At 35.3% G+C, this 27,964-nt stretch overlaps 2 protein-coding genes across 2 annotated transcripts in view; one reads left to right on the forward strand and one right to left on the reverse strand.

Annotated features, from left to right (window-relative positions):
• LOC128995916 (uncharacterized) overlaps positions 1 to 27,964 on the reverse strand; it is a 96,003-nt gene that overhangs the window by 48,195 nt on the left and 19,844 nt on the right. The gene's annotated exons all lie outside the window — the stretch shown is intronic.
• Positions 23,611 to 27,786, forward strand: LOC128994295 (uncharacterized). The gene has a single exon (XM_054418729.1). The coding sequence runs from the start codon at positions 23,611 to 23,613 to the stop codon at positions 27,784 to 27,786; it is 4,176 nt and encodes a 1,391-aa protein (XP_054274704.1).

Below are 27,964 nucleotides of genomic sequence, written 5' to 3' on the forward strand. Positions count from 1 at the left end.
GATCTAAAACATTAATGCACAAAATTATAAAAGAGAAAAATATTTTGAAATAAGAATAAGACACCATTAATGACAAAGAATTTCACTCTGTCAACTAATTGTTGAAAGCAATAGGAAAGCAAAGCGTGATGATTCATTTTGTGAGGATCAGCAATAAAAATCCTGGAAATATTTATTGTAGACCTTATTTATACGTCAGTTTATCATTGGCGCAGCGTAATAATCGGAAATGGTCCAACACAACGATAGATCAGTTTCATAATTTACAAACGTACTTCCTGGTAATAGCTATTTGTCCTCTTTCCATTTAATAACAATGAAAAATTTTCTAACTAATTGAAAAAAGTCCGTTTTAGTTTTGTGGCATTAACTGAAAAATTTTATATTGCCACTTTCAACTTCTGAGATATTAAAATATATTTTAGTATTATCGGATCATGGTTCAACGAACATATATCAAACTTCTAGTAAAATATGTAGCCTAATTATCGTATAGTACATACGCAAATGGCTTACAAATTTAGAATATTTATATTTCTGAGTTCATTATTTTGTAATGGATTTACTCCAAGACAACAATAAAATAAATGTGCATGAATACATTTAAAATATAGCAATACAGTACAACAATAATGATTAAAACCATTTAACTGTATTTTATGTTCAAATAATTTCCTAATCTTTAACATTTACTTGATAAAACCTGTGTACAGTTTATCAAATAGATTATTGATACTATCTGATAATACATGTTCTTAAGTCAAAGTTGCGTCAAATTACTTAACCCAAAAAAACCCTCATCCAACATTCCAAATTTTACCAAAATTGAAATTTATATTTAGACAATTTTCCACAGTCATCTTTTGTTTGTAAGTTAACTTTTAGATATAAAAAGCCAACTATCTAGATATAAAAGTTACGTATCCAGCTGAACTGTGAGAAATATATTATTCAGCTGTTGCTAAAGACTTGCATTACACTATTCAGCCAAGGCCAGAGCTCTTGGCCAACACAGTAATAATTAATCAGCTGACTTCCGGTCTGATAAGCAGACCACTGACCGCACTCTCTGACCTAACGTTTATTTACTTTGACACAACCAATACATTTAGAGTAAATCTCAAATTTCATTCTGCTTGCCAATAAGAAATATCATATCAGTACTAAAAAATCTGTGAAGTTTTGCTTTGTGAAATATTTTCCTGGTTTTGATTCGGGGTTTTTGGGATTGAGTTCAGTATGAAATTACCTCATCTCACTTTATATTTAATGGACTAAAAAGAGCCTGGCGTGTGATCGGTAACGATTAAGGATACCTGACTTGTTAAGATTATTTTAAGTGAAAGTAGAACTATGTCGTTTATTTGTAGTTCAGTAATCAGGTTTATTGTATTTGTGTATTCCCAAAGAAGAGAAATGGATAAATAACCGTTTAGGGTTGGGATTTACATTCCATACAATTTCTTACAATGTAAATGTTGTAGTTGGGTGACAGGAAGTGTACTAGCCAAACTGTGTTAACAAAGGGAATCAGTCAATATAAATACTAGTGATATTATTACTAATATAACCAAATCTCACCGCGATGACCAGTTAAAAATTATGTCTTGTGTACCCAATACGTTCCGGAGAACCTCTTTACAAGAGATAAGGTATCGTTTTTTTTTTTCATAACAAAATGTGAAGCAAGGCTGTATATCAACCAATTAACTTCAATACTGTACTTAAAAAGTCTGTTTGGATGGACCAGCAAATTTTATTCAAAGAAAACTTCATTGAATGAACATTTCAATGAGTAGGCTATTTTTTCAGTTATAGCATTCTTCATCTATGATTATAGTTTCTCATTGTACTAACTGCAATAATCATGGTACATCGACATCGTAGAACAATTTCTATAGCTTACAACAAGTTGGTCTTGAGGTTTGACACTAAAAAACTGTATTTTATAGCAGCTCTTTGTGTCTGTAATTTAACTGTCAAAGTTCATTTCCTTCCTACATCATTATAGTGGAATTACTTTACTGCATTGCCATTATTTTATTCATAGGTATAGATTATTTGGACGATACAGTGAGGTATTAGAGTTGCAGTAGAGTAATATAGCTGTATCAGTGTTCGCGAAGTTATGCAGACCTGTTTAACAGTCTAGACTCCAGACACGAGTGTGATTGTTTGATGAGATCATTTCCGGTGAGGAAGACCTAGTTTCTAGACTACAAGAACGCCTCTGTAGTAGTCTTCATACACGCATCAGCAGACATTCGGAGTTACAAGTTTTGCTGGAATCGCTATGCAAATTTAAAACAACTAGTGTCCCTGTTGCTCGAATTCGAGCAATGCTATGTATTACAGGTGTTATTTTAAAACGAATAACAGTCATAATTATTGATGACTTTAAAAGATTCGACTCAAAGATTATGGAATACTCAAGATGTGGTACGTAACAGATCGAATAATCAACATTTCTTGTAAATATTTTATCATTCTCCAAAAGCTGATCCAGTTTTTTAATGTTTTCTACAAATAGCCTTACTCATAGCCGCTTTAGGTTGTCCATAATAACGATTATAAAAAAAAACACATTATTTTCTATTGCTTTTCCTTGGTGGTGTTCGATGACTTTGCTAAGTTTCCATAGTTAGCAAATCAGCTCTTTCAATGATTACTAAGAAATGCTGCACAGTGTTAATTCAGTTTTATTTTTAGTATATCAATTTATCCAGGCTCTCTAGTTTTTTTCCATTCTAATATTTACGCCAACCCAAATTCAAAAGTAAGTAAATGCTTGAAGCAAACTAACTTTTAAATTAGCAAACGTATTGGCTGTTTACAACTAACATATGTTCTTCTTCTCACTTTTAATTTCTGACAAACAGCTGGAGTTTCATAACTATTTGTTTCCCATGTTAATCTTATGGAGAAATACGAAACTTAAAAGGACCCAGGGCCTCACCCTCTAATTATTTCCCTAAAAAGAAAGTTTCCTGCACAACTTCACGTTACGCTCTTTCCAATGACACCTAGAACATGTCAATCGGTTCAGTAGTTTCGGAGGAGTAATTGTCACAAAAAACCTGTTTGCGTATTAAATAAGTACGAGAGGTCGTCCAGTGGTCGAAACTCGACCAAAAATATGTAATGTACTCACTTAACTATTTTCACCCCACACTGTAAATAAAACATGTGATTGGAGTTTCCTCCATTTGTTTTGATTTTCTGTTTATATTTCGTTGTTATTTCGTAACCAGCATAGCAACGCATAAGATCCATGTTAATTTTTTACAACTTTTAAACTTATTTTTTGTGCTTATCTTTGAGCCTATTTAAATTTATAAAGGGATTCTGCACACCTACAGGAAAATAGCTTTCCAACGGTATGCGTAGATTTTCCCTACGATGCACACGAGCTGAGAAAAAAGGTTTTAAAGAAACATTCAAATATATTCGGCCATTTTAGTCTAGGCATATTAGGAAAGTTAGCAGAAAGTTTAGGTACAGTCCTAATTATCACTTTTCTTTATGTTTTTTGGGTCCCTGAACACGAATATGAGGTTTGCTGACAGATATTTTGCCCGGAACATAGTTTATTTTGTGAAAATCCTTAAAATTTAGGCACTTTTTTTGGTTTTCCGAGCAAATATCTGTAAGTATAGGTTTTTGAGGAAATCCTGCTTTGTAAAATTAAAGATGACAAAATTTACTACAAGTTTCCTATATAATGTTTGTTTTTACGACGAACCGTTACGCCACTAGATCACACTAAAAATGGCCAGAAGTACCAAAAATGAAAATAAAACTGTTTTACAAAGGTTTTACATTAGGTTTCCATGGAAACAACCCATGTTACGATAATTACAACTATTTATTCATGATAATGAACTGAAACACACTTGATAAATCTATGCCAAGATGTATGACTGACTCCTGGAACATTTCGCGTTCCCACAAAACCCCCATTTATTTTCTCAGCACAGGGATGTCGCTGGCCACAGGGTTGACTGCTTTAGTGATTGAGAAAAAAGGATGAAATACATTAAAAGAGTTGTAGATAGCTTTAACTTTGGTAACGTCAAGTTCAGACGAGCAGACCGTGTCCAGCTACTTGCCATAGTAAATAACGCGATGAAAGTAGATAATTCTTACCCTTAAACCCCAACACATTGTTTCAACGTATCAGCATCGCCAAGAATTCTGACGAAGAACTAAAACACTTCTTGTCCTACGAACTGGGTCCATACTTTTTCTCGTTGTTTGATAATAACGGTTTGCACAAAGAACCAAATCAAATCTTTAAAGGCCTAAAGCCCTTGTTCCCATCGAAAACAAGCACTTCCATGGTCAAGTGCAGTGTGTTATTGATGGTGGGTTCCTACTACACAAAAGTTATGGCCAGAGCATCAACCTTTCAACCATCAAAAACCAAGCATCAACCAAGAAAAACTTAATCGACAACATACTCACCACTCCTTTCCTTGCTATAAAGAAGAAAACTATAGGCAGCTGAGAATATTCAAAGATAAACTTGGTCCTCAGTTTCTTACGCTTGAGGAAGCCTTAGAAGCAACTGAGGCTGTGGAAGAAGATGCCTTTTCTCTCCTCTTGGGCCCATAAAAAATGGATGGAATGCCAACCTTCAACCCGAAGAGAGTGAATTAGATGATCCTACCAACCAACCCATTCATGAGGTTATTAACATTATAAAAAGAAAGATTGTCTCAATTTTCCAACATTTAATCCTAAAAGACGGGTATTTCTTTCAGGTGGAGTTTTGTGGTCAGAGGACACACTAGTTTGTTTTAGTGAATTTCCCCTATAGGGAATAAGCTATTACCGTAGTACTCATGGTAAGACCTGGACCCGGGACCGATTTACTTTTTCGTTTTGAGGCCCCTAGATACCAAAAACACCATCCGTTCAAATTCATATATGTGTCCGTTAGGGCGAGAACTCGAGCAAAAATCATCCGATTTTGATGAAATTTTGTACAAACGTGTAAACCTACGTCTATTTGAACGAGTTCGTGACCAGCATGATCGGACTATGGGAACAGGGATCTATGGGGGTTTTATGGGGTAAAAATTGGTTTTTCCTATTTTTGACCCTATATATAAACTTAAAATTTAGCGATTTCTTTCCATACCATTTTGTAGAACTTAAAAAGACAAATAATTTAGTATGTTAAAGCGTTGTTATGCGCATACTGGTTACGGAGAAAATTCCAAAAATCTGTAAATTTAAAATGCCCATGTTATTTTTTATGGAGAATAAGTAAACTGTTGTATTTTGCTTATTTTAATCACATTTGTAAAATGCATTCATTTCATTCTAAACTATTACATTTTACAAAAAAAAAACATCTTTTTACCCTCCCTGTTGCAGCAAACCTAAGTACTCGTTAAACTTTTATTTAAATAGGGAATAAATGTGATATTTTTAAGGAGACATTTTAGTGTCAATCCAATCAGGGAAATGGAAATTCGCTTAGTCTGCAGGTTTGCTGCGGCGGGGGTATTTTTAAGTGTGTTTCAGTTTGTTATTATGAATAAATAGGTAGTTAAAACTATCGTAACATGGGTTGTTTCCTTGGAAACCTAATGTAAAACGGCAGCATTTAGCAATATTTTTAATTTTTTGTACTTCTGGCCTTTTTTCGTGTGCTCTAGTGGCGTAACGGTTCGTCGTAGAAACAAACATTATATAGAAAACTTGTAGTAAATTTTGTCATCTTTAATTTTACAAAGCAGGATTTTCTCAAAAACTCATACTTACCGAGATTTGCCCGAAAAACCAAAAAAAGTGCCCAAATTTTAAGGTTTTTCACAAAATAAACAATGTTCCGGGCAAAATATCTGTCAGCAAACCTCATATTCGTGTTCAGCGACCCAAAAAACATAAAGAAAAGTGATGATTAGGACTGTACCTAAACTTTCCGCTAACTGCCAATTATATTCCTAGTATGCCTAGCCTATTTCATTAATGTTAAATCGTAATTCACAAAATATTCTACACTGTGCACATTGAATAAATCATGTACTTTCGTTGATATCGCTTCTATATAACTAATAGAAGGATGGATCTTAATCATCCAGTACCATAATGCAGGATAAGTTTTCCTATAAAAACAACCTAACTAACTCAAATTTAACATTATTTTTTAACTTATTACTAATCGATGGGTCATTGAATGAAAAGTTGACAATTTCAAATCACCCATGGCAGCACAAATTGTCAACTTTTCATTCAATGACCCATTGATTAGTAAATATACCAATGTCAAGCAAAGATTTTGAAAAAGAGAAAAACATCATCCTATATTTAGCCTTGAAAAATGGGTACAAATCTTCTATAATTGAAAAAATGATTCGAAAGAAAATTAAAAAGAAATCTGAAACACAAAGATCAATTGAAGAAAACAATAGAAAAGAATATATTTGCATACCCCATAGTACAACCATAAACAAAGCAACAAGAAAAACCTTCCAAAATTCAAATTTGAAAATAAGTTACAGAACAAAAAATAATGCCTTTCAGATGATAAAAAACAAAATTTCTAATGAAGCACATAACAACCAAGTTAAAGATATAAACAAATCAGGCATTTATCAAATTAAATGTTCAGACTGCAACAAATCCTACATTGGCCAAACAAGTCGTAGCTTTAAGAAAAGGTTCCAGGAACATTATACAAGCGTTAAAATCAGGTAACAAAACTACAATGAAATCAAATTTTGCAGAGCACCTAATCGAAACTCGACATGAGTACAAAAATATAAATGAAAATTTAGAAATTCTAGAATATGAAAGAAATAAAACAAAATTAAATGTCAAAGAAGATTTTCATATATACACAAATTACAAAAAACACCCTCAAAATTTATTGAATACCATAAACATAAATAAAACAAATCCGATATTTGAAAAAAATCCTACAATTATTGCAATAAAACTGAAATATTATATAATATACACAAAATTAAACAAAGATTAAATCAAGATCCTCTAAATTCTAAGTTAACTTAACATATGACTATTTATTCCTTTCATTATTTTTGTTATTGTATTTGTAAATGTAAACATGACTATGACCTAAGTGTCGAAACATGTCGTTTATTAATTAAAAATGAATTTAAAAAGGGTGATAATGTTTTTATAATGTTTTCAATTATTTATATAGTAGTAGCCCTAACCACAATCATACTTATTATATATATATAGATATATAAATATATAAATATACAAATATATATATATATATATATATATATATATATATATGAATTTGAACGGATGGTGTTTTTGGCCTCTAGGGACCTCAAAACTAAAAAAAATCGGTCCCGCGTCCAGGTCTTACCATGAGTACTACGGCAATAGCTTATTCCTTATATGGGAAATTCGCTAAAATTAATTGTATTGATCAAAAACAGGGGTTTGATTACCACTACAGTTATAATACTGTGAAACTTCGGCGATCCTAATATAGTCTTGTACGATTCATAGTATTGGACTGAATCATATAAGGTATGATCGATTGGTTCATTTAAGTTCCCATCAACTATGATAGTATGGAAGGTGAGAAAAATGTAACTTTAATAGTTACGAGCAGTTGATTTTATAGTTCGCTCACTCAGTGAAATAAAAATAATTCAGTCATGTTCTTTTCTTTTTTATCAACGCCATTTGGCACTATGTTTAAGATTTTTTCTTAGTAAAGTACCGGTTCAAACTCTGGTCTTGTTACTATCTAAGTTGAGCCTTTTGTTTAATACCACCATTAATAATTCCTCAGAGACAAATGCCATTCAGAAGCAGAATGTATCTCACTTGAAATAGAACCAGGACTTGAATTGAATTCAAGTTTAATTTAAACTGACTGGAGCTAGTCAATATCAATGTATACCTCAGCTTCCTAAGTCAATAGTGAAACTTATGATAAATTATATTTTCTCTCATTATATTACTCTAAGTAGATTTTTAATCTCAATATGCCATGTTGTAGTGCAAAGGGTCGTGGTTTGGGTGTGATACTTTGTAAATGGCCGAATGCGTTTCCAACCTCAAAGCCCGCAGCTTCAGTCACACATTTGCCAGTTCCCATTAGTTAATTAATGACGCAGTAGAAATTTATAGGAAACGTCGGTTCATATTCTTTAATTTTACTGGGTCTTGGCTCTGCGGCATGAGTGGTTTTAAAGCAATTGCGATTAAACGGGTTTGTTTAAAAAGTTACCAAGCATTATTGATTTTTGTTTGTTTGTTAAGTATTTCTCTTCTTAATAAAAAAAAGTAATTGTTCACAAAATATAATATTTTATTTCTCATGATAATATTGGATAAGCATTTAACATTAATATTATTTATCTATAAATGTTAACAAATTGTTTGGACAGGCTTGATCTAGAGGTTAAATGTAAAGGTGGATGCGGTCTATTTTGCTCATGCAATAAATTACCTTGGCCTAGTTATTTGTTAGTTTTGGTTGAATGTCAATCTTTGTCTAACGTATCTAAAACTTTGATGGGATAAAGTATCCTTATAAATTCTATACATTATAAATAAAACTTTAAGTCTAGTTACTATAAAACAGTTGTTCATGCAGTAACCAAGCATTTGTTGGCTACCAGTATCCATAAATACTTTTGTTTTCTGGTAAACAATTCCAACTCCGTTCTTAACCATTTCCCACTTTCGGATTAAGACAGACTCAAGATTTCCCCAGGCACTACTTCTGATTAGCCACCTTCGTCCTCTTAATTCTGTTAAGGTTGCGTTTTCGTTGTTAAGGTTTCTGCAAAATCTAAAAGGGAAAGTTAATTCAAGTCTAATAATTTATCACACTTTTATTCATTTTCTAAATAAATCCTTTAGGTCTCAATCTAAACATCAAATTATTTGTTTGCAATTTGTTTAGTCAAACTGGTTTCCCTAGTACCCACAGTTGACATTTGATAAATAATTAGTAGACAAAAATTAAAAATTCAGAAATATTGGCGAAGTTGTTATTTCAAATTAGTAAACCATTTAAGGATTACCGATTATTATTCTAATATTTTACTTTAGTAAAAATAGTAAAGCGATCAACATTACAACAACTTAAAAAAATATTGCTCATAAAATAATTGTAGTATTCATAACGCAGGAATAAAAAGAATATCTTCAATTTACTTAAAGTAACTACATAAGCTACCAAATGAGGTCAGTTTGACAGTTTACAGAAACCCCCTTTTGCATTACACTACTAATTATAGTTTTGCTCTGAGCATATTGCCATATATTTTGGTATTAAAGACTAAATAATTCCCTAACATCGTCATTATTACTGTATCATGTTCCTATAACCAAGTTGAAAACATTACAACAATTAGTAGCATTAAAAACCTGGTAAAGTATTGTTAATTTAAAACTGTTTAGAAATAAAAAGATAAATTTCGAATCGCTTTTTCTTATAAACTAAACTAGAACCTACATAAATGATCCGTATATTTTTTTTTTTTTCAAAACACCGTTATTGTTTAATTAGTTTTTTTGTAGATTGATCATTATTCAGATATCTGTACGAATTTGTATGAAACCTCAGCTCATAATCATCTTAATGAGATAATTTTTATATCAAACAAAAACAACACTACAAGCTCAGTTGTCGTGAGAAAAAATCATACTTAAAATGTTTAGCCCATATGAGACTTATTTAGTTAGACGTTAAATAATTAATTTAGTCTTTGTGTAATTTCATTTTAATTTTGACCCGCAGGCCCATTTGTATTATAAATAAGTTCAAAAGAGTTAGTTATGAAATATTATGAATAATATAAAATATTATAAAATATCAAGAAATAAATAATAATTGTAAAAAATAAACTGCCCAATTTTTGCTAACCATAAAATAGTTTTTCGTCCTCATAGCCTAAACAGCACCAGAATAATGAATTCTGAACACTGGAGTAGGACGATACTCAAAGAACCAGACAGCAATAAACTCACGGTGCGATGTTCACAAACTCTAAAACTCTTTGTGAGCTCCACGTTTGGAGCACGTTTCATGGAATACTCTAAAAGAAGCGATTTGTTGTTGTGCTTCATCCGGTCATGCGTTGTAACGTGTACTTCAAAAGAGTTTACAGTAGAACAGACAGCGGAGCTCCATGGGTAGTAGACTGTATACCTGCAGTATTGGAAATTTTTTCACAGTAGACGTACCCTTCTGTTTTTGTGTGTATTATACCTGCATGATAGTAAACCGTTAGCAATCTATTTTTACAAGAATAATCTGATCTCATTACTATCTTAGGTTGACTCTTTGATAGAAAGCGCTATTAAATCAATGGCCCAATGAAAATTCACCAACCCCCCCCCCAAAAACAAAAAAAAATTACTCCAACCACCTTTACATTCAACCTCTAAACCAAGCCTGTGCAAACAATTTGTTAAAATGTATCATCAAATCACCATTTGACCTAAACTGTATATTCCGTGGGTTTAAACCTCCACTCCTTTTCATTAATAATTACAGTAACTTACTTTGTAAGTAGGTTATTTGCGTGGTTACCACAAAATGTAGATTCGTGGAAGTAGTTAAAGAAACCCTAAGCAAAATATCATAATATCCCACATGTAAAAACCACATTCACTTCCAATATTGTCGTTAATTATCCCATTTCCACCCACTACCTCCTACACCATTCTGAAATCGTCTTATTTATACTCTTGAAACAGTGTTTGATAATTATTTTCTAACACTCAGTGAGGCCTATGCACTTTTCAGACAAAGGGTTAGAGTAATACACAATCTTCCATCTAATTCTACCCTATAGGCTCAATAAATATCCCGTATTTGGGATAAAATCCCTTAAGTGAGAACATACAGAGGTCCTGACCGAACAAGGGGCTTTATTGTTTGATTGAGCAACATCCGTCGTTGCGGCACCCAATTGAAAAATATCAGAGGCAAACAACATCAGTGCAACAAAGTCAACTTTGGCCCAACTTGAAAGTTCAATTTTACACTTCTGATAATAATGTTCATTAAAATAGTTTTCCTATATCCACTAAAAGTGTAAAGAGGTACAAGTACAGTAATTGCAAATTCTTCTAGAAATGAACGATATTGAACAGAATCTACTCTTTACTAAATCACCACGAATTAACTAATAGGTTTGATGGCTAGCATTGGATTCAACTGATGTATTTGTAGATTAAAAAATCATACACGTGCTCCACATATATATTTGTGTAGGCCTACTTCACATTTGATCAATTTACTCTTGCTACTAAAGGTCAACATAAAAAATTTATCCATAGCATTAGGATTAGGGCCCTAGGGGGTTAGAAGGTTGCAGGGTTTAGGGTTATACAGGGTGAAACAGACCACTCTTACACAAACTTTTTATTTCAGTATTTTATTTTATTGTTTATGTTTTATTTCGCGTTTCTAGATGAAAACGTACTCCCGTAAAAATATATGTGTACTAGTGTACGGGATCTGCCTCACCCTGTGTATAAATTAGCTTGTATACTCACTTTTAAATAAATCTGAGCACCAAACTCAACCCCACTTAAATTGCAATGTTCTGGTTGAACTGGCTGTAGGCCTACAATAATAATTTGTTAAAATATTTTTTTCTCATTGGTTTTGCATTGAATAGTTTAATCTTATTTGTAATAGTTTATTCAAATGATATGTCTATGCAGATGATGGTATATTTCCCCAGACGACAAAGTTTATCGGATGACCTTTACCTCCCTGCCACCCCAAATGAATATGGGAGTGACAAATGTCGCATATTTCTCAGTTTCTCTGTAATTTAGCTTGCTATTAAAAACACACGTTACTCGAGTGTCATAGGAAACTTGCAATTACTAAGACCGACTATCATTTAAATCGTATTACTTGTAACGGTAATTTAATTTCATGAACTATGAAATTTATAATCCATGGTAAGTGTGAACTTCATTATTGACAACCATTTATGCACATATGTCAAAACAACATTATGAGTGGGTAAACACGGTGATATTAAAAACCTAGTATATTTATGACGAACTCCATATGTAAAAAAAAACTCTGTCTGGTTGTGGACGTGTCTTTTTGGTAAACATAAGATATTTGAAATAAATCCAAGGTATCCTGGGATCTTTTGTAAAATTATTGTTTTAGTCCTTAACTTAAGTTTAGTTTAGAACTATCTATCATGTGTGATTTGAATTAAGGGCCAACGGAAATTAATAATAAAAACACCAAGTCAGTTTATAGTTTTAAGGAAAAAAGGTTGTTCAGGACGAATATCAATGTGCTATGCTTAGAGGTCTGAAAAAAGGTCAGGGATCTAAGAAAGGTCAGGAATTATAAAACATGAAAGCAAGATAAGAGAAACAAGAATGCTAAAGAGATAGCTATAAACTGAACTAGATTCCCCAACGCGGCCTTCTATCCCTATGAGAAATATACTCCTTATCTCTATAAGATATTAGTAAATTTTTTAAAGAAAATGCCTTTTCCTTATTAAAAAAAATCAATCTAAATAAGTCTTAAATGCAACATAAATGTTAAATAAATAAATAATATATATAAAAACAAAGGATATACCTTTCCAAAAATAAATTATTATTCGACGCCAAATTTAGTTTCCTCATAAATGCCCAACTACCATCTTTCACATACATAAAATGAATAAAAAAACTTTTAATATGTTTCCTTTTTGGTCGATCAGAAATTTCAATTTATAACATAATATTTGGAATAACTGATCGCGTCACTGAATTAACTTAACGGGATACTTGTGGAACAAATACGAATTAAAAGTATTTTCTTAAAATAAATTCGTAGAATACTGGATAATCGAGATAAGTAATCGAACTCAGAGTCAACACAAACCAAAGTAAAATCCCAGGATTCCTGCTCCTGTTTACCGGTTAGCTCAGCTTCTGAAGAAAGAAGTTAGATAAATCAAAAGTTTTTGTCGAGACTTCGCTAAACAAAGCAATGGTTTACGATTTTAGGAACGCAAACTTTTAACTGGAAATCCTTAAAGAGCTTTCCTGATATTAACTTAACCGTCTGCTTTTTTTTTCATCTTCTCGTGTAAAATATCTAACGCAGTTGAATTTACAAAAAGCTATAAATATTGGAGTTTGGTGAGATGAAAAATTATTGGTTATTTGAGTTATCGTGTTGCAATCTAAGTAAAATAAACTAGTTCTGATCTTTTCAATTACTACTGCTCTTTGATGAAGTAAACATTGAAAATTACATGTTTACTACTTTACTGTACTGTAAAACATGTTAGATTTGCAGTTGATAATTTTGAACTTTTCATCCAACTGTACATCAACATTATGATTCCATGCTCCCAGCATTTGCTTTTAAATAATCCTTCTATTGTATACAATAATTCGTCTGAGACAGGTGTCAGAATTAGTACCTAGTGTTATTAACATTCAACAATTTCTACCATAATGTTTGTTCTCATATGAATTTTATTCAATGGTGTTGTAAATGAAATACGAGTGTTCTTGATGTTTGAGGCCAAAAAGTAGTTTACCAATTTTCTAACCTTTTGCCATAAAATTTATCCGAAATCGAAACATTATATCGACACTTTGACGTGACGATCAAGATTATTGACACAATATACTGCATATAAAGGTATTGCAATCATGCAAAGAAAACTAAATTGATCGTTGCTAATAACAGTATCCGTTGATAGGGATACCGAAAACCCAATAATGAAACTCTATCAGCGAGTACACACTATGATAAAACTCTTGCGTAGCCTTAGGCAGGCTTTAGACAATTAAAACGGGATCTGTGACGTGTAATAATAGAGAAGACCCACTGAGCGCCTATACAATCAACTCCCCCACATCAAAGACCTTGGCTGCTCAGCTGTAGAGGGTTTAGGGCAACACTTGGGGCTGATTGGTTCTTACGCTGTCTCCTGCTCTCTGATGTAGCGTTGACTATCTTTAGTCAATGGTAGCTGAGAGCTAGGATGATCATGCAATAACACGGTTATTGTACTTGTCATCAGTGCATATTGCACAGATCATAGTGCAACGACTACTTTATCCTGATGCTAATCTATATATATAAAGCTCAAATACCACTGACTTATTTATTCATTCATTCATTTACTTACTCATCACGAAATTTCAGAAACCACAAGACCTAGGAACCTGAAACTTGGCAGGCATCTTCCTTTTGGGTAGTAGACGCTCACTAAGAAAGGATTTTACCCTCCGACCTCTGGGCTCCGCCCCAGTGGCTCTGGAGTTTCCCATGTTAACCTTATGAGAAATGGAATTAATGAATCTTAACAGCTGTTTCAATTAAACAAGTTGGTTCTGTTCTACGATGTTCAATAGCATTAAAGTTACAAGGATTACCAACAGGGTGCAGCACTATTATTTCTTTTACATTTATGACAACAGCTAATTTTCAACCAAAAGGTGAGTGAGCGTAGCGAACGAACTTCAACCTGGAGGCGAGTTAGCGTAGCGAACGAGCTAACCTGAAGGCAAGTGAGCGCAGCGAACGAGCTCCAACCTAAAGGTGAGTGAGCGTAGCGAACGAGCTCCAACCAGGACGTGATTGAGCCATGCGAACGAGATCATCTTGAAAATTAAGAAGTTTAACGGGGCAAAGCCCGCGGGTTACAGCTAGTATTGTACATGGCAGTGCCCAAAATTATCACTCGAATACAGAAAATAAAAATTCCAAACAGTGTATTTTCTTTGCCGAATGGGTGTGTAAAATTTAAAATTGGTCTAAAAACATACACGCTCGTTTTAGTGGGGATTTAAGCATTATTTTCAGTTTTTCAATCTGTTTCTAAATGCTTATTGAAAATATGTTAATTATATGTATAAAAATATTACTAAACATAAGACTATAATAACTCACTTCTACATTTTCTACTGCTCTAGATTCAGCGATTTGTGTTCCTTAATGCTAAACCTAGTATTTTTAATGAAATTGATAGTTTTATTCAACCAATTCATCCCCTAATTTAGCATTTACAAAACCATATCTGTGAATATCATACTTACTTTAACCAGCTAAATATAGTAGAGCTGTGTTTACCTGTAACATAAAAGATACATAGTGAGTACACGGACAAATAAATCCCGCCAAAGTACGAATCTAATAAAATATTTAAAAGGTAAACAAAATTATTGAATTAGTACATTAGAAAATAACACTTTAAATATGCCCATGTTAACATAATTCAACAGTTTTCGGCCTCAAAAGTTACATCGAAGAACAATTGTTTAGTAAGCTGAACTTGTCATAAAGTAAGACAAGTCTTAAGATATGAGTAAATAATGGTATGTGAGAGGAATGTAAGGTGTACTAGCTCCCAACACAATTTAATTTGTTGTATCAATTCACCCAAGACGTGAAGGAACTTTTATGTCGTTCCCGAGCTAAAGCCCATCTTACAGGTCATGCCAATAGTGTAAAGGACATTTTTATTGCGGTACAATTCATAAAACATGTTTTGTAAGCTAACAGTCACATATATCTCCTTTGTTGTCGTCCAGATGTCTTACATCGTCAGACTGTCTGCAGATAGCAGATAGGTGGGCTGGACGATCAGCTGTGCGGTAGAAGGCATTCCACGGACGTCTTTTTGTTTTTATTTCGCGACAACCATCTGTTGTGCCAGATGTGCCTGTCTGCCTCGACTCGACTCTCCACTTTTGGCCTTAAATGATTGAGAGGGACGCTATTTTTGTTTTACGTTGTGTTGCTGCGGTGGCTTTCTTACGTCTTTCACTTTACGCCCTTGTTATTTCCTGGATGACGTCAGTTTGTAAAGATGTAAAGTGTATTTGTATGTTAGTGTATTATGTTAAATATATTGTCTGATACAATTTATAAGTGTTAACTTTAAAGCGTTCAGAGTATGCTAGATCTAACTTGGTTTGTTTCACTGTATTTTACAAATTAAAACACCGGTGTAATTTTACGAAATAAGTGAACAGGCAGATATTCATCCAATCTGGAGTCGAAATGTTGTTTGAAAGTGTCATTAAAGGTTAATATCGAATATTTTCATGGGTTTGTTTACAACTTATTAAGGTGCAAATGGAAAATGACTATCGTATTGTACAGAGAAAATTATGTTGAGCCAAGTACATTTTATTTGGCCTTTTATGATACAATTGTAATTACTTTTTTCCTAGTATACTCGAAGGTCTTTCAAAATTGGTATTAAGTTTATGCCCATTTTAAAACGTTTTTATTACCTCGCTTTCTTGTCCGGTACAAATTTGCAATAAATTTTATACTAACTTCCCGATGAGCTACAGACTTGAAACTTGAAACATAGCCCACAAATGGAAGACAATGCAATATAATATCATTTAATTTTCATATTTTCCTTGGGCTATGTCTCATGGGTTTGTTTTTATTATCTCGCTTTCCTACAAATTTTGATATCAATTTTAAACGAAGTTCCCGATGAGCTAGAGACTTGAAATTTGAAACATAGCTCACAAATGGATAACAATGCAATATTATATCATTTAATTTTCATATTTCCCTTGGCCTACGCCCCATGGGCTACCAAATTTTCCATGTTTACATTTTGAAAGGATGTAAATATATCAATTAATTTAAGTCAGCTGCAAATACTTAAATTTGACAGTTCGAAGAGCAGAGGTTAAGAGGTACAGGTTATGCTCCCAAGAGATTCTTTATACAAACAAACCTTTCAAACTAAATAAAGATAAACAATCTGAATGCAGATATAAAGGTGTTTGTCAATCATGTCAATTGTTATTTATTTAGTATTCTATAAAGTAAACTATAAATCAAATAGATTGATATATTTATAGTTAGTAGGTAGGCCATACATTCAATCTAATACATAATTATATGAAAAGAAACTAAAAAAACCTTAGATTTCTTACATGCCTCTGTCACAATCTGATATAGATGCTTGAAATAGGTTTAACGTCCGCACACATTAAAAACTAAAAAGTAGAAAATAATTTATAAATAAAAAACTTGTTTAAAACTAAACGTTTTAAACGCACTAAAAAGTAGAAAATAATGAATAAATATGTGGAAAGTATAAATACTTGTAAGATTTAAAACGAAAAACGTGGGGTGCATCGTGCTTGCAATTGATAATACATTAGTTCAATAGGTGAAGGTAATTGTAAATGATCTATTGCATGCACCCCACGTTTTTCGTTTTAAATCTTACAAGTATTTATACTTTCCACATATTTATTCATTATTTTCTACTTTTTAGTGCGTTTAAAAACGTTTAGTTTTAAAAAAGTTTTTTATTCATAAATTTTCAAAATATGACTGAAACAGAACTAAACACTTTCCCATGTTACGCATTTCCCTATTTGAGCAGTTCTTTATGGTGGCATCAAGTACAATCTATGCTTACTGTAATCAATGATATAAAATATGAGAAAATATGTGAAAACATTTGAAAATCTGAGTATGGTGCTATGTTGTGCATCTATAAAACTATACAGCCCGATGTGTAACTCACTCACTCACTGATCAGGTATACTAATGTTTGGGCACTTATAGAAGGGCTAGGGAGTTGAAATTTGGCACGCTTGTAGTTCTTGGGCCCAAACCCCCGGGAAAATCCCGAAAAGTCGAATTTTTTTATTTCAACCCCCTCTAAATTAAGAGTTTCACCCCCATGTTATTCTTATGGAAAATAACATTGAAAAATACCGACTTTCATACGCTCATCTGAACCGTTTAGAAACGTGCTAGAGACTTGAAATTTGGTAGTAACGTAGTATGGTATCTTATATTTACGGGGAAATTTGCGAAAGTCCCATTTTCAAATTTTAACCCACCCAAAAATCCAAAATGGCGGACCTCTGAAAACGATAAAACAAGTTTTTTTTCAAACGGCTATAGCTCAAAAACGGTAAGAGCTAGAAAAGATTTGAAAGAATCTTAGCGAAAGGAAATTAAATTTTCTACAAAACCCCCTTAGGTGTTTTCCGAAAATCGCACTCCTTCACCTTCAAAAAACGCCCTACCTTCAAAATTTAGTAAATTCCTTTCAAATTTTTAATGGTTTTCGCTACTTTTTTAGCTTAGGTAAATTATTTATGCAAATATTATTAATGCTTTGTCTTTTGCTTGGTTCCTTTAAAATTTTTGTAACTTAATGTTTTTTCGTAACTATACCCCTTGACCCCCAAAACTTAGGTTTAAAGTCGAGATTTTACAACTTTTACGAGCCCCATGTTATTCTTATGGGGAATAACATTGAATGTGGCCGACTTTGGTGTGCTCATCTGAACAGTTTAGAAACGTGCTAGAGACTTGAAATTTGGTAGTATTGTAGTTTGGGATCTGAAATTAACGGTTAAGTTTGCGAAAGTCCTATTTTAAAATTTTAACCTCCCCGAAAATCAAAAATGGCGGACATCTAAAGACGACAAAACACGTTTTTTTAACGGTTTTAACTCGAAAACGTTAAGAGCTAGATTTTAAAGGATTTTACCGGTCAGGAATTTAATTTTCTACAAGACACGATTATTTGTTTTTCGAAAATCACACTCCTTCACCTTAAAAAACGTCTTAGTTCCAAAAAATTACTAATTTTCTTTCAAATCTTCATCAGTTTTCGCTATTTTTTCCTACCTAGGTAATTTCTTTTGCAAATGTTATTAATGCTTTATATTTAACTTAGCTTACTTTAAATTGTACTCATTACAGCTTTTTTGGCAACTTAACTCCTTGACCCCGAAAACTTAAGTTTAATGTCGAAATTTGAAAGTGTTTTACCACTTTTACGAGGCCCATGTTATTTTTATGGGGAATAACTATGAAATTTAAAGACTTTGTAATGCTCATCTGATTCGTTTAGGAATGTTATAGAGACATGACATTTGTTAGTTTTGTGGAATGGGATCTTGAATTTATGGTGAAACTTTCAAAAATAATTTTTTCATTTTAACCCTTCCTCATAATTTAAAATGGTGGATACCTAAATACCAAAAAACACTGTTTTGTACAAACAGCTATAGCTCTAAAACAGTTAGAGTTGGAAAAGATTTGAAAGATTTTCCATGACCAGAAATTAAATATTCTACGAAACACTATCATGCGTTTTTCGAAAATTGCACTCCTTCACCTTCCAAAAACGACCTACATTTTTAAAATTTCTTTTAATTTTTTTCACCACGTTTTTCTACTTTAGTAGGCCTAATTCTTTAGGCAAATATTACTAATGCTTTGTATTTTACTCACTTTACTTAAAATTTTACTCTTTGCATGTTTTTTCGTAACTTTACTCCTTGACCCCAAAACTTAGGTTTAATGCCAAAATTTGAAAAGTTTTACCACTTTTACTAGCCCCATCTTATTCTTATGGAGAACTAGCAGAGAAGCCGTCCTTCGTACGGGATTGGAATTATACTCAAGCATTGCGTTTGCAATGGGGGAGGATACAGTTTGATAAATGTTGCTTGTTTAAATTGACGGTATACTATAGTACTATACATCTACCATAGCCATAATGTTCTACCATTTCACCTAAACAGTAGAGAAAAATAAATTATTAAAGTTTCGCAAAATACAAATTACTTTTAATGCTTTTGCATATCACAGAACCCACTTTTTAGTTGAAACAGCTTACTAAATGTTTTAACTCTCTTTAAATATGAATACTCGTAAGGTGTGGGGAACTAAAGAGCCACTGGGGCGGAGCCCGAAAGGGTTTTTGATATAAGAATATACCCCCCCCCCCCACCAAAAAATCCAAAATGCCTGACATATAAAAAAAACACGTTTTTGTAATGGCTATAACTCAAAAATGGATATTTGAAAGAATGTTTTGCTCAGGAATTAAATGTACTACAAAACTCCCTTCGGCATTTTCCGAAAATCGCACCCCTTCACCCCTAAACAAAACCCCTTATTGAAAAAAATGGTAAATTTATTTCTATTATCTAATGGCTTTTGATACTTTTTCCTAACTAATTATTTAATTTTTCAAAAAATGTCATTGTTTTGTACTCTTCTTAGTTCCCCTTAAACATCAGTCTTCGGTATGATAAAATATTCTTTTCAGTGGTATAAAACATTTATTTCTGATCATTATTCTTGACCATCAATCATAAATAACCATCAGCAGAATGCAGGCCCAACCTCGTACAATGAGTTAAACTCAGTTGAAATAATTATTCCTTTGACATTGATATCCTCAACTCTTTTAGTTATATCCAGTTATTTGGTTTCAGTGTAACAAGGATCCAAAAAAATACAAAAGATCGTGTAACTATGATCGTGTATGTTGACTTTTGCAATCATTTAATCTAAAAAAAAATGCGGTGAAACACCAACTTTTACATAACAAAAATCGAGTATTTTCCATGTTTTCAACTAATCTAAGATCTTTATAGCCCATTTTCCATTAGTTACAATTTTAATATAAACAGCGGTTTCAAACATTGCTGTTAATTTCGAAGTGTACACCTGTCCAAATGTAAACAAAGGTTTTCTCCATAAGGATAACAAGCATTGGAAGCCACTGGGACAGGGCCCTAATGGAATTTAAAAAGATTGTTTTGTTTTAATGGCAAATCTGCGTGCTTTGGCCTATCCAACGACAATTTAAACGTGGTGATCGGATGCGTGACAGCTTACAAACAATTATAACAAAACTCATGTTCACCTATTAAATACACAGATCATAATTTAATGTGTTCAATTATTTAAAATTTTAGAAAGTTAATAGCTAGAATCTAATAGGTTAATTGTGGCAGTTATTTAAAATTGGAAAATCATGTAGATTGAACACAGACTTCAATTTACTAAAATACCATTATTTTATCTTATTTATACAGCTAAATAAGTGTATGTAAGCTACTACTGACAATGTTTAATGTTTTATATGCTTTACGCCTGTTGTAGGAATATTTTCTTTCGTGGTATTACGGATAGATAAATATTGTGCCTTGCCGATTAGAGCATTATCTATATATTAATTACGTAAGGCGTTTCTTTGAATAAAAGTTGTAGGTGACTGGGATGTCGTAGAACGACGGGAGAGGGCTAAAAAAATGAAGGTATCTTTCCGGTGATGGTGAGAAAAATAGTAGAATTCCCAACATTTAAACATAAAATTAGATGAAATGTAAAATTCCCTCCATAAGAATTGCATTGGAAGCTACACAGCAGATTTTCGTTTACTTTCATATAGTTGAATAGCGCTATATTTCCAAGCCAGTGCTCAATACACGCAGTTAGTTTACTTATTAGCCAGTTAACTCTGCAATGTGCTATATTAAAACCAAGGATAACGTTAATCTATAATTGAGACTTTTTGAAAACCAAAAACAAAACCTACGCTTTTTGTATCATAAAGTTTCATCACGATCGGATGGTCGTATAGTAATGCATAAAGGACAAACATTGGATTTCATATTTATAGGTTGTTGTAACATATATGAATAAAATTATATATGAAATTCGTCTATTTGCCTGGTATAATTTCGATAACGAGGATCTGATACAATTTTGACATTGAACTATATACACTGTTTTTTAACAAAATTGTCGCGTATCCATTCCCAGAGGAGAGGGGGTAAGTGTCTACGTCAGTACCCCCTCCATGGTAGTAGAAGGGGTAGCTTTCATCGCGACGCCGACGCCTCATTTCTTGCTCAGCTACGTTCCTTGTCGGTTCATACTCCCGCCTGGTCCTTCCTTTGCTTTCGAAAATTCGTTTGTTTTCTCAAGTTTAGCTGAATTTTGCTGGATTTGAATCTCCAGTGCTCTTATGTAGCATTTGAGACTACTGTGTGGTTTTAATTTGTCAGTTTTTTCGTCCGTTAGTTATTAATTTCTAGTTTGAAGTTTTCACTGACTGGTTGAAAAACTTGTTGTTAGTGACTTGAATAGCTTTATCGTTTTATTAGTTCTTATTTATACTTTGGTTTACTGACTACTACTAAAATTAGTAGCCAGTAGTCTTATTTCTTTTTAGTTAATAATTTAGTAGGTTTAGTTGTTTAGTAGCTGGCTTTTAATTCCATCATCTATAGATTTAGTGGTCTCATTTCTTGTCAGGTGATAATCGAGTAGTTTTACTTGTTGAGTAGTTTTAGTTCCATCATTTATATTTAGCTGTTTTGTTGCTGGTGCCGTATAGTACAAGTTTTTCGTTTTTGTCGTATAGGCCCAGGGACATTTGTTAACTTAATCCTGAGTAGGTTACGTATTTATTCAGCCTAACGTATAATTTATTGCTGTATTTATTGCTTTACTCAAGTATAAATATGGCATTTACATGTGTTGCTAGTGGATCATTTAATCAAGGTGATCCGAGGTTTACCTACAGCAGAAACGCCCAATGTGTGGCGAACTCTGCCTGTGCCATCGCTTGGAAGTGTCTTGGAAATGAATTCTCTACTTCTGCAATTGACTCCATACTCATAAGTGGCGATACTTTGTATAGGTCATTGCGTAGTGAAGATTGTGTTGGTGGCAATAGGTTTTTGTTCCCTGATGAAATTCCACATGAGTTTACGGTTGCTGGGAATGAAGTCCATGTTGATGTGTCTTACGTATATGATGCTTTGTACCCAGTAACTCGTGATTTATTAGATGATAGCATCGTAGAGCTCGCCTGTGAGCTAGAGCTATTGTTTGTAGGAGCTACTGTGAATGTCGGGTTTTTATTTACTGGGTTGAACGTGACTGTTGGCTTTTGGCGCAGCCAAGATAAATACTTTTTGTTTGATCCACATGCAGTAAATGAACAGCGTCAGCATGACATCAGTATCAGGGGCAACAACTTGGCTCGACTCTTTGCGTGTGATAGCTACATATCTTTAGCGTCCCTACTGCTATGTAATGTAGTGTATGAAGCCAATACACGTCAATATTCGATAACAGAATTGAAATTCAATAGCCATGTCGCATCCGCTTCGCTTGACTTTGTGTTCAACCCTGTTATCACACCACTCCCCAGTTTGAATTTTACTCCTACCCCACATTGTCCTAGCCCTGAATTTCTAATTCTTAACGATTCTATCAACGAATCACTTTCACAGTGCCCCAGTCCTGATTTCCTCCAAGATCCAAAATTGAATACCCTAAATCCAGTTGTAGTGGTTTCTCCTTTGAGGAAGTTTAAATCCCTCCCCAATCTCGATACTCCCCGAAAAGGACCCGGAAGGCCAAAAAAATTGAAACGTGGGCGTCCTAAAGTTTTAAACACAACTAAGGACGAACAAATTGCCGCCGCAAAGAAGAAATATACGGATAATCACCCGGACAAAAATTTAGACGATGCTCGTCGTCACCGAGAAACCCACCCTGATTCTCATAGGGAGGCTGTCCGTATATACAGCCAAACTCATCCAGAAGTCAATAGGGAGGCTGTAGGGCGCTACAGCCAAACTCATCCTGAGGTGAATAGGGAAGCTGTAGGGCGCTACAGTCAAACTCACCCTGAGGTTAACAGGGCGGCTGTAGGGCGTTATAGCCAAAACCATCCTGGAGCATCACGCGAAAGAGTCCAAATTTTCCGACTCAGAAATCCTAAGCTGATTGAACTTCGCCATTTAGATATAACCCTTGCTAGGAATATCTTTAATCACGGCCCGATGGGATGTTGGACGGGGGACTTATTAAATCATATAACACCATACAAATTAGCAAAAACAAGCCTTTGGAGTGACGATGTTTTCAAATGTCCCCACTGTGGTGCTCGGTTATTTGAAGAAGAGAAAACTCGAAATAAGTGGTGTTGTGGTCAAGGAGCCTACAATGTTCTTAATTTACCTGCACTTCAAGAGGATTTCTACTCCGATCGTTGTTTCCTTGAGAGAGCTCGAGCCTATAACGACATTTTTGCCTTTTGCGCTCTCGAGGTATCAGGAGGTTACCGCCATCCTAGTGGTCTCTCCTTCTTCAAAATAGAAGGCAGGATGTACCATCAAATTTATAATCTGGACGCTCCTGGGCAAAAGTTTACTACTAAAGCTGGGGTCGTCCAGTTTGTAAATAGATCGCGACTGTACATTGATGACGGTGAAGAGAGGAGAAATATTGCCTCTGGCAGATCCCTAGATGCTGACATAGTTGACTCTATTTATGAATTTCTTTTTCGTGAAAACCCGTTCATTGTTAACTATCGTCTTTTGGGCAATGAACCAGCTATCAATGCACACTTGGACTTCGAAGTCACAAGCAGAGCCACTCACGGTCCGGTCTTAGGTGACGGGCAGACAGGCGTCGAGGTACATGCAGTGCTCAGTACCGATGAGACTGTTCATGAACCTCGGAAATTGACAATTTGGAAAGTTGGGTCTCCTAAACCAACCTCTATAAACCTTTTTAGTCCCCTTATGGAACCTTTCCAGTACCCATTGCTCTATCCGGATGGCACTTTGGGCTGGCATATAGGTCGCCTTGATAATTTCAATAACAAGTTATCTCAGTATAACTACGCACGTTGCCTTTTGTTATCTGATCCTCGTTTTTCTCACATCGGCCGACTGTCTCAAGCTTGGCAGGTCGAGATGTTCGCAAGATTCGAAGAGGAGAGGTTGAATTTCATAAAATATAATCAAACCAGGTCAGCTGAAAATGCCATGCGGATAGGGCCATTGGACGAACTGGAGACAGCTGGACGTAGTAGTAATCAGCCAACGGGACAGATTTTTAACGAAATTGCCAATGACGAAACGATCCGAGGGGAGGGTGGAGCACAGCCGGGTAAAGTTTATCTTCCCAGTTCATTTACAGGGGGACCAAGATACATGAAGCTTCGTTACTTGAACGCAATGGCTCTTGTTTCTCGTCTTGGTTTTCCTACTTTCTTCCTCACATTTACATATAGTGCGACGTGGGAAGAAAACAAGAAGGCATGTCCCCGGAACAGCGGCCGCAGCGACCCCAGTACCGCTTGCAGAGTTTTCTACATTAAACTCCTAGAACTTCTCCGAGATCTCCGCAGTGGAGCAATGTTCGGCCGGTCCGTGTACATCGTACATGTCATCGAAATGCAAATGCGAGGACTTCCACACGCCCACATTGTATTTAAGATTGACGGCGATGGACCGGTGCAGGCTGCTGACATTGATTCAATCATTCGATCTGACATCCCTTCGGAGGAGGAGGCTGGGGGCAGACTAAGGGAGTTAGTTCTGAGACACATGATCCATGGGCCATGTGGTACAGAATACAGAACTGACTTCCCTTGTTGGAACTCAGACAAAGGCTGCTGTTCCAAATTTTTTCCAAAACCTGTTTGCGAAACAACTCATATTGATGAAAAGGGGTTTGTTCAATACAAGCGCAGTTATGAGAACAAAGGAGTTATTACGTCAAGGAGAAAGTCTGTCACTGTTCATGATGGCTGGGTTGTTCCTTATAACTCTGCGCTACTTCTGAAATATGAAGCTCATATCAATTTAGAGCTAGCTTCAACTCGAAAAGTTGTTAAGTATTTGTTCAAGTACCTGATGAAGGGTGGTTCACTGCAGAATGTTACTGTTACGCCCTTAGGTCAGCAAGAAGATGAAGTACAGCACTATGTCACAAAGCGGATGGTGGGTGCTAGTGATGCATGCTGGCGGCTTTTAGACTTTCCAATCTCTAAGTCTGAGCCAACAGTAGAGTGCCTTCCTGTACATCTTGAGGGAAAGCAAACAGTAACATTCTGTCCAACAAACTTGGGTGACGCGACTCTACAAGCTAGCTCTAATTTGCTATTGTACTTTAACAGACCTCTTCACCCTATTTTTGATAATTTAACCTACCAATCATTCTTCGAGCAGTTTATAGTTCATTCTAAACGTCCACGTAGTGCAGAAGTATACGACCATCCCGACGGCAAACATTATATTACACCTCGACAACGTGGTACCAAGATCTGCCGGCTTTTTTGGGTTTCGCCAAACAGAAGCGAGCAATATTTTCTTCGTTTGCTGCTCATGATGTTACCATGCCGTGGTTACGCTGATCTGCTTGCACGTGGAGGTGATGGTTGTAGTACTTTCCAACAGGTAGCGCGAAACCTCGGCTTGGTTGAAGCAGAGGATGAGTATGGCATTGCCATTAGGGAAGCTGCTCAATTCATGATTGGTTCGAAACTTCGATCATTTTTCGTCCTACTCTGCAACATGGGGGCGCCTGCGGCTCTTTTGTGGGAATCTTTCCGAAATACGCTTTGTGAGGACCATTTGGAACGCAACCCTCTTGATCATGAGCTCGCCTTTAAACTATCTCTGCTCGAAATTGATCGCAGTCTCCGTCGACAGGGGTCTTGTTTGGCTGACCATGGCCTCCCAAGTGTGGAAGATGATACTACGGAATTAGGCAGAGAACTACTCGTCTACGGTGAGAACCAACAGAAATCACTTGTAGATGAGTGGGAACCAAAATTGTCAAATGATCAGAGGGCAGTCTTAAATCACGTTCGTTCGTTATTACAAGGAGATCGCCGGACAAACAGACTAATCTTCCTAGACGGACCAGGTGGCTACGGGAAAACGTTGTTAATTAGCGTGCTTCTCGCCTACGTTCGAAGCCAAAGTCACGTTGCTATTGCTGTTGCTAGCTCTGGTATCGCCTCTGGCAACATGCCAGGTGGTACGACAGCTCATAGCATGTTCAGACTGCCACTTGACCTCGGCGACGGTACAGGCTATTGGAACTTGACCAACGGGTCTCAGCGGGCAGAACTAATCAGAGCCGCACAGCTCATAGTTTTTGATGAGGCACCGATGGCTCATCGCTACATTTTTGAGATTCTCGACAGATCTCTGCGGGATCTCATGAATTCACGTGAACCATTCGGTAACAAGATCTTTATCTGCTCGGGAGATTTCCGCCAGATCGCGCCCGTTGTTGCCAGAGCTCGAACGCCCGCTGATATCGCTTGTGTATCGCTCCGTGCGTCTCATCTTTGGTCAAGTTTCAAGGTGTTCTCTCTTTCTACACCTCACAGGACTAGTAATTCCAATGCATACTCCAAATTCTTGCTTGAAGTAGGCAATGGAACTATCAATACTGTTGTGTTTGGCGAGGGAAAAGACAGTTGCAGCTTGATACCACTGTCTGGCATTAGATATGTGACTTCCCTGTCTGATCTCATCGCTTTTGTTTTCCCCGATTGTGACCTGAATGACCCTGAACTTACGGCTAGACGAGCTATTCTTTCAACAATGAACGTTAACGTACGAAATATTAATGACATTGTTCTTAATACTTCAAGCGGGGTCGTACATGTGTTGAGAAGCGCCGATACTGTGGACAAGGAAAATGATGACGGCATGGACGTCGATGTACACTTGCTGAACCAGGCCACCGGCAAGGGTGTGCCAGACCATGTCCTGCGAATCAAGATCGGCTCCGTTTGCCTCATTATGAGGAATTTGAATATCGACAACGGACTTGTGAACGGTACAAAAGTAATTGTTACGGCGATTAGTCCTCGCTTGATTACTGCTAGACTTCCCGGCAAAACTGATCCAATTTGTATCCCTAGGATTCAATTTGTGTTTCCGTTTGTCGAAGGGTCGCCGCTTCGCATCCGCCGTCTTCAATTCCCTCTAATGTTGGCTTATTGTATGACTGGTCACAAAAGCCAAGGCCAGACGATCGATCGCGTTGGAGTCGATCTTCGGAGCGACTGTTTCACACACGGTCAATTATACGTCCTCCTTAGCAGGGTCAGACATCCTGACGACATCGTTGTTCTTGTCCCACCTGATAGAGTCCGCGAAGGAATAGCCTATGCGAAGAATATCGTATTTGACGAACTCCTTCTTTAGAACCGATTTTGACGTTGCAGTAGGCTAGGGGATCTGCTTTACCAAAACTCCCCGTCGTGATTTGACATCTATGGCAGTACGATAGGGGGTCTGCCTAAAAAAGTCCCCGATATTTTGTGTGTTCTGTGTGTTCTGTGTGTTTTTGTGTGTTGGTGTGTGTTTGTGTGTGTTTTTGTGT

The sequence above is a fragment of the Macrosteles quadrilineatus genome, unplaced genomic scaffold, assembly GCF_028750875.1.
Source record: "Macrosteles quadrilineatus isolate MER2022 unplaced genomic scaffold, UCM_ALF_1.0 Scaffold_5__1_contigs__length_97177068, whole genome shotgun sequence".
Classification (NCBI taxonomy): Eukaryota; Metazoa; Arthropoda; class Insecta; order Hemiptera; family Cicadellidae; genus Macrosteles; species Macrosteles quadrilineatus.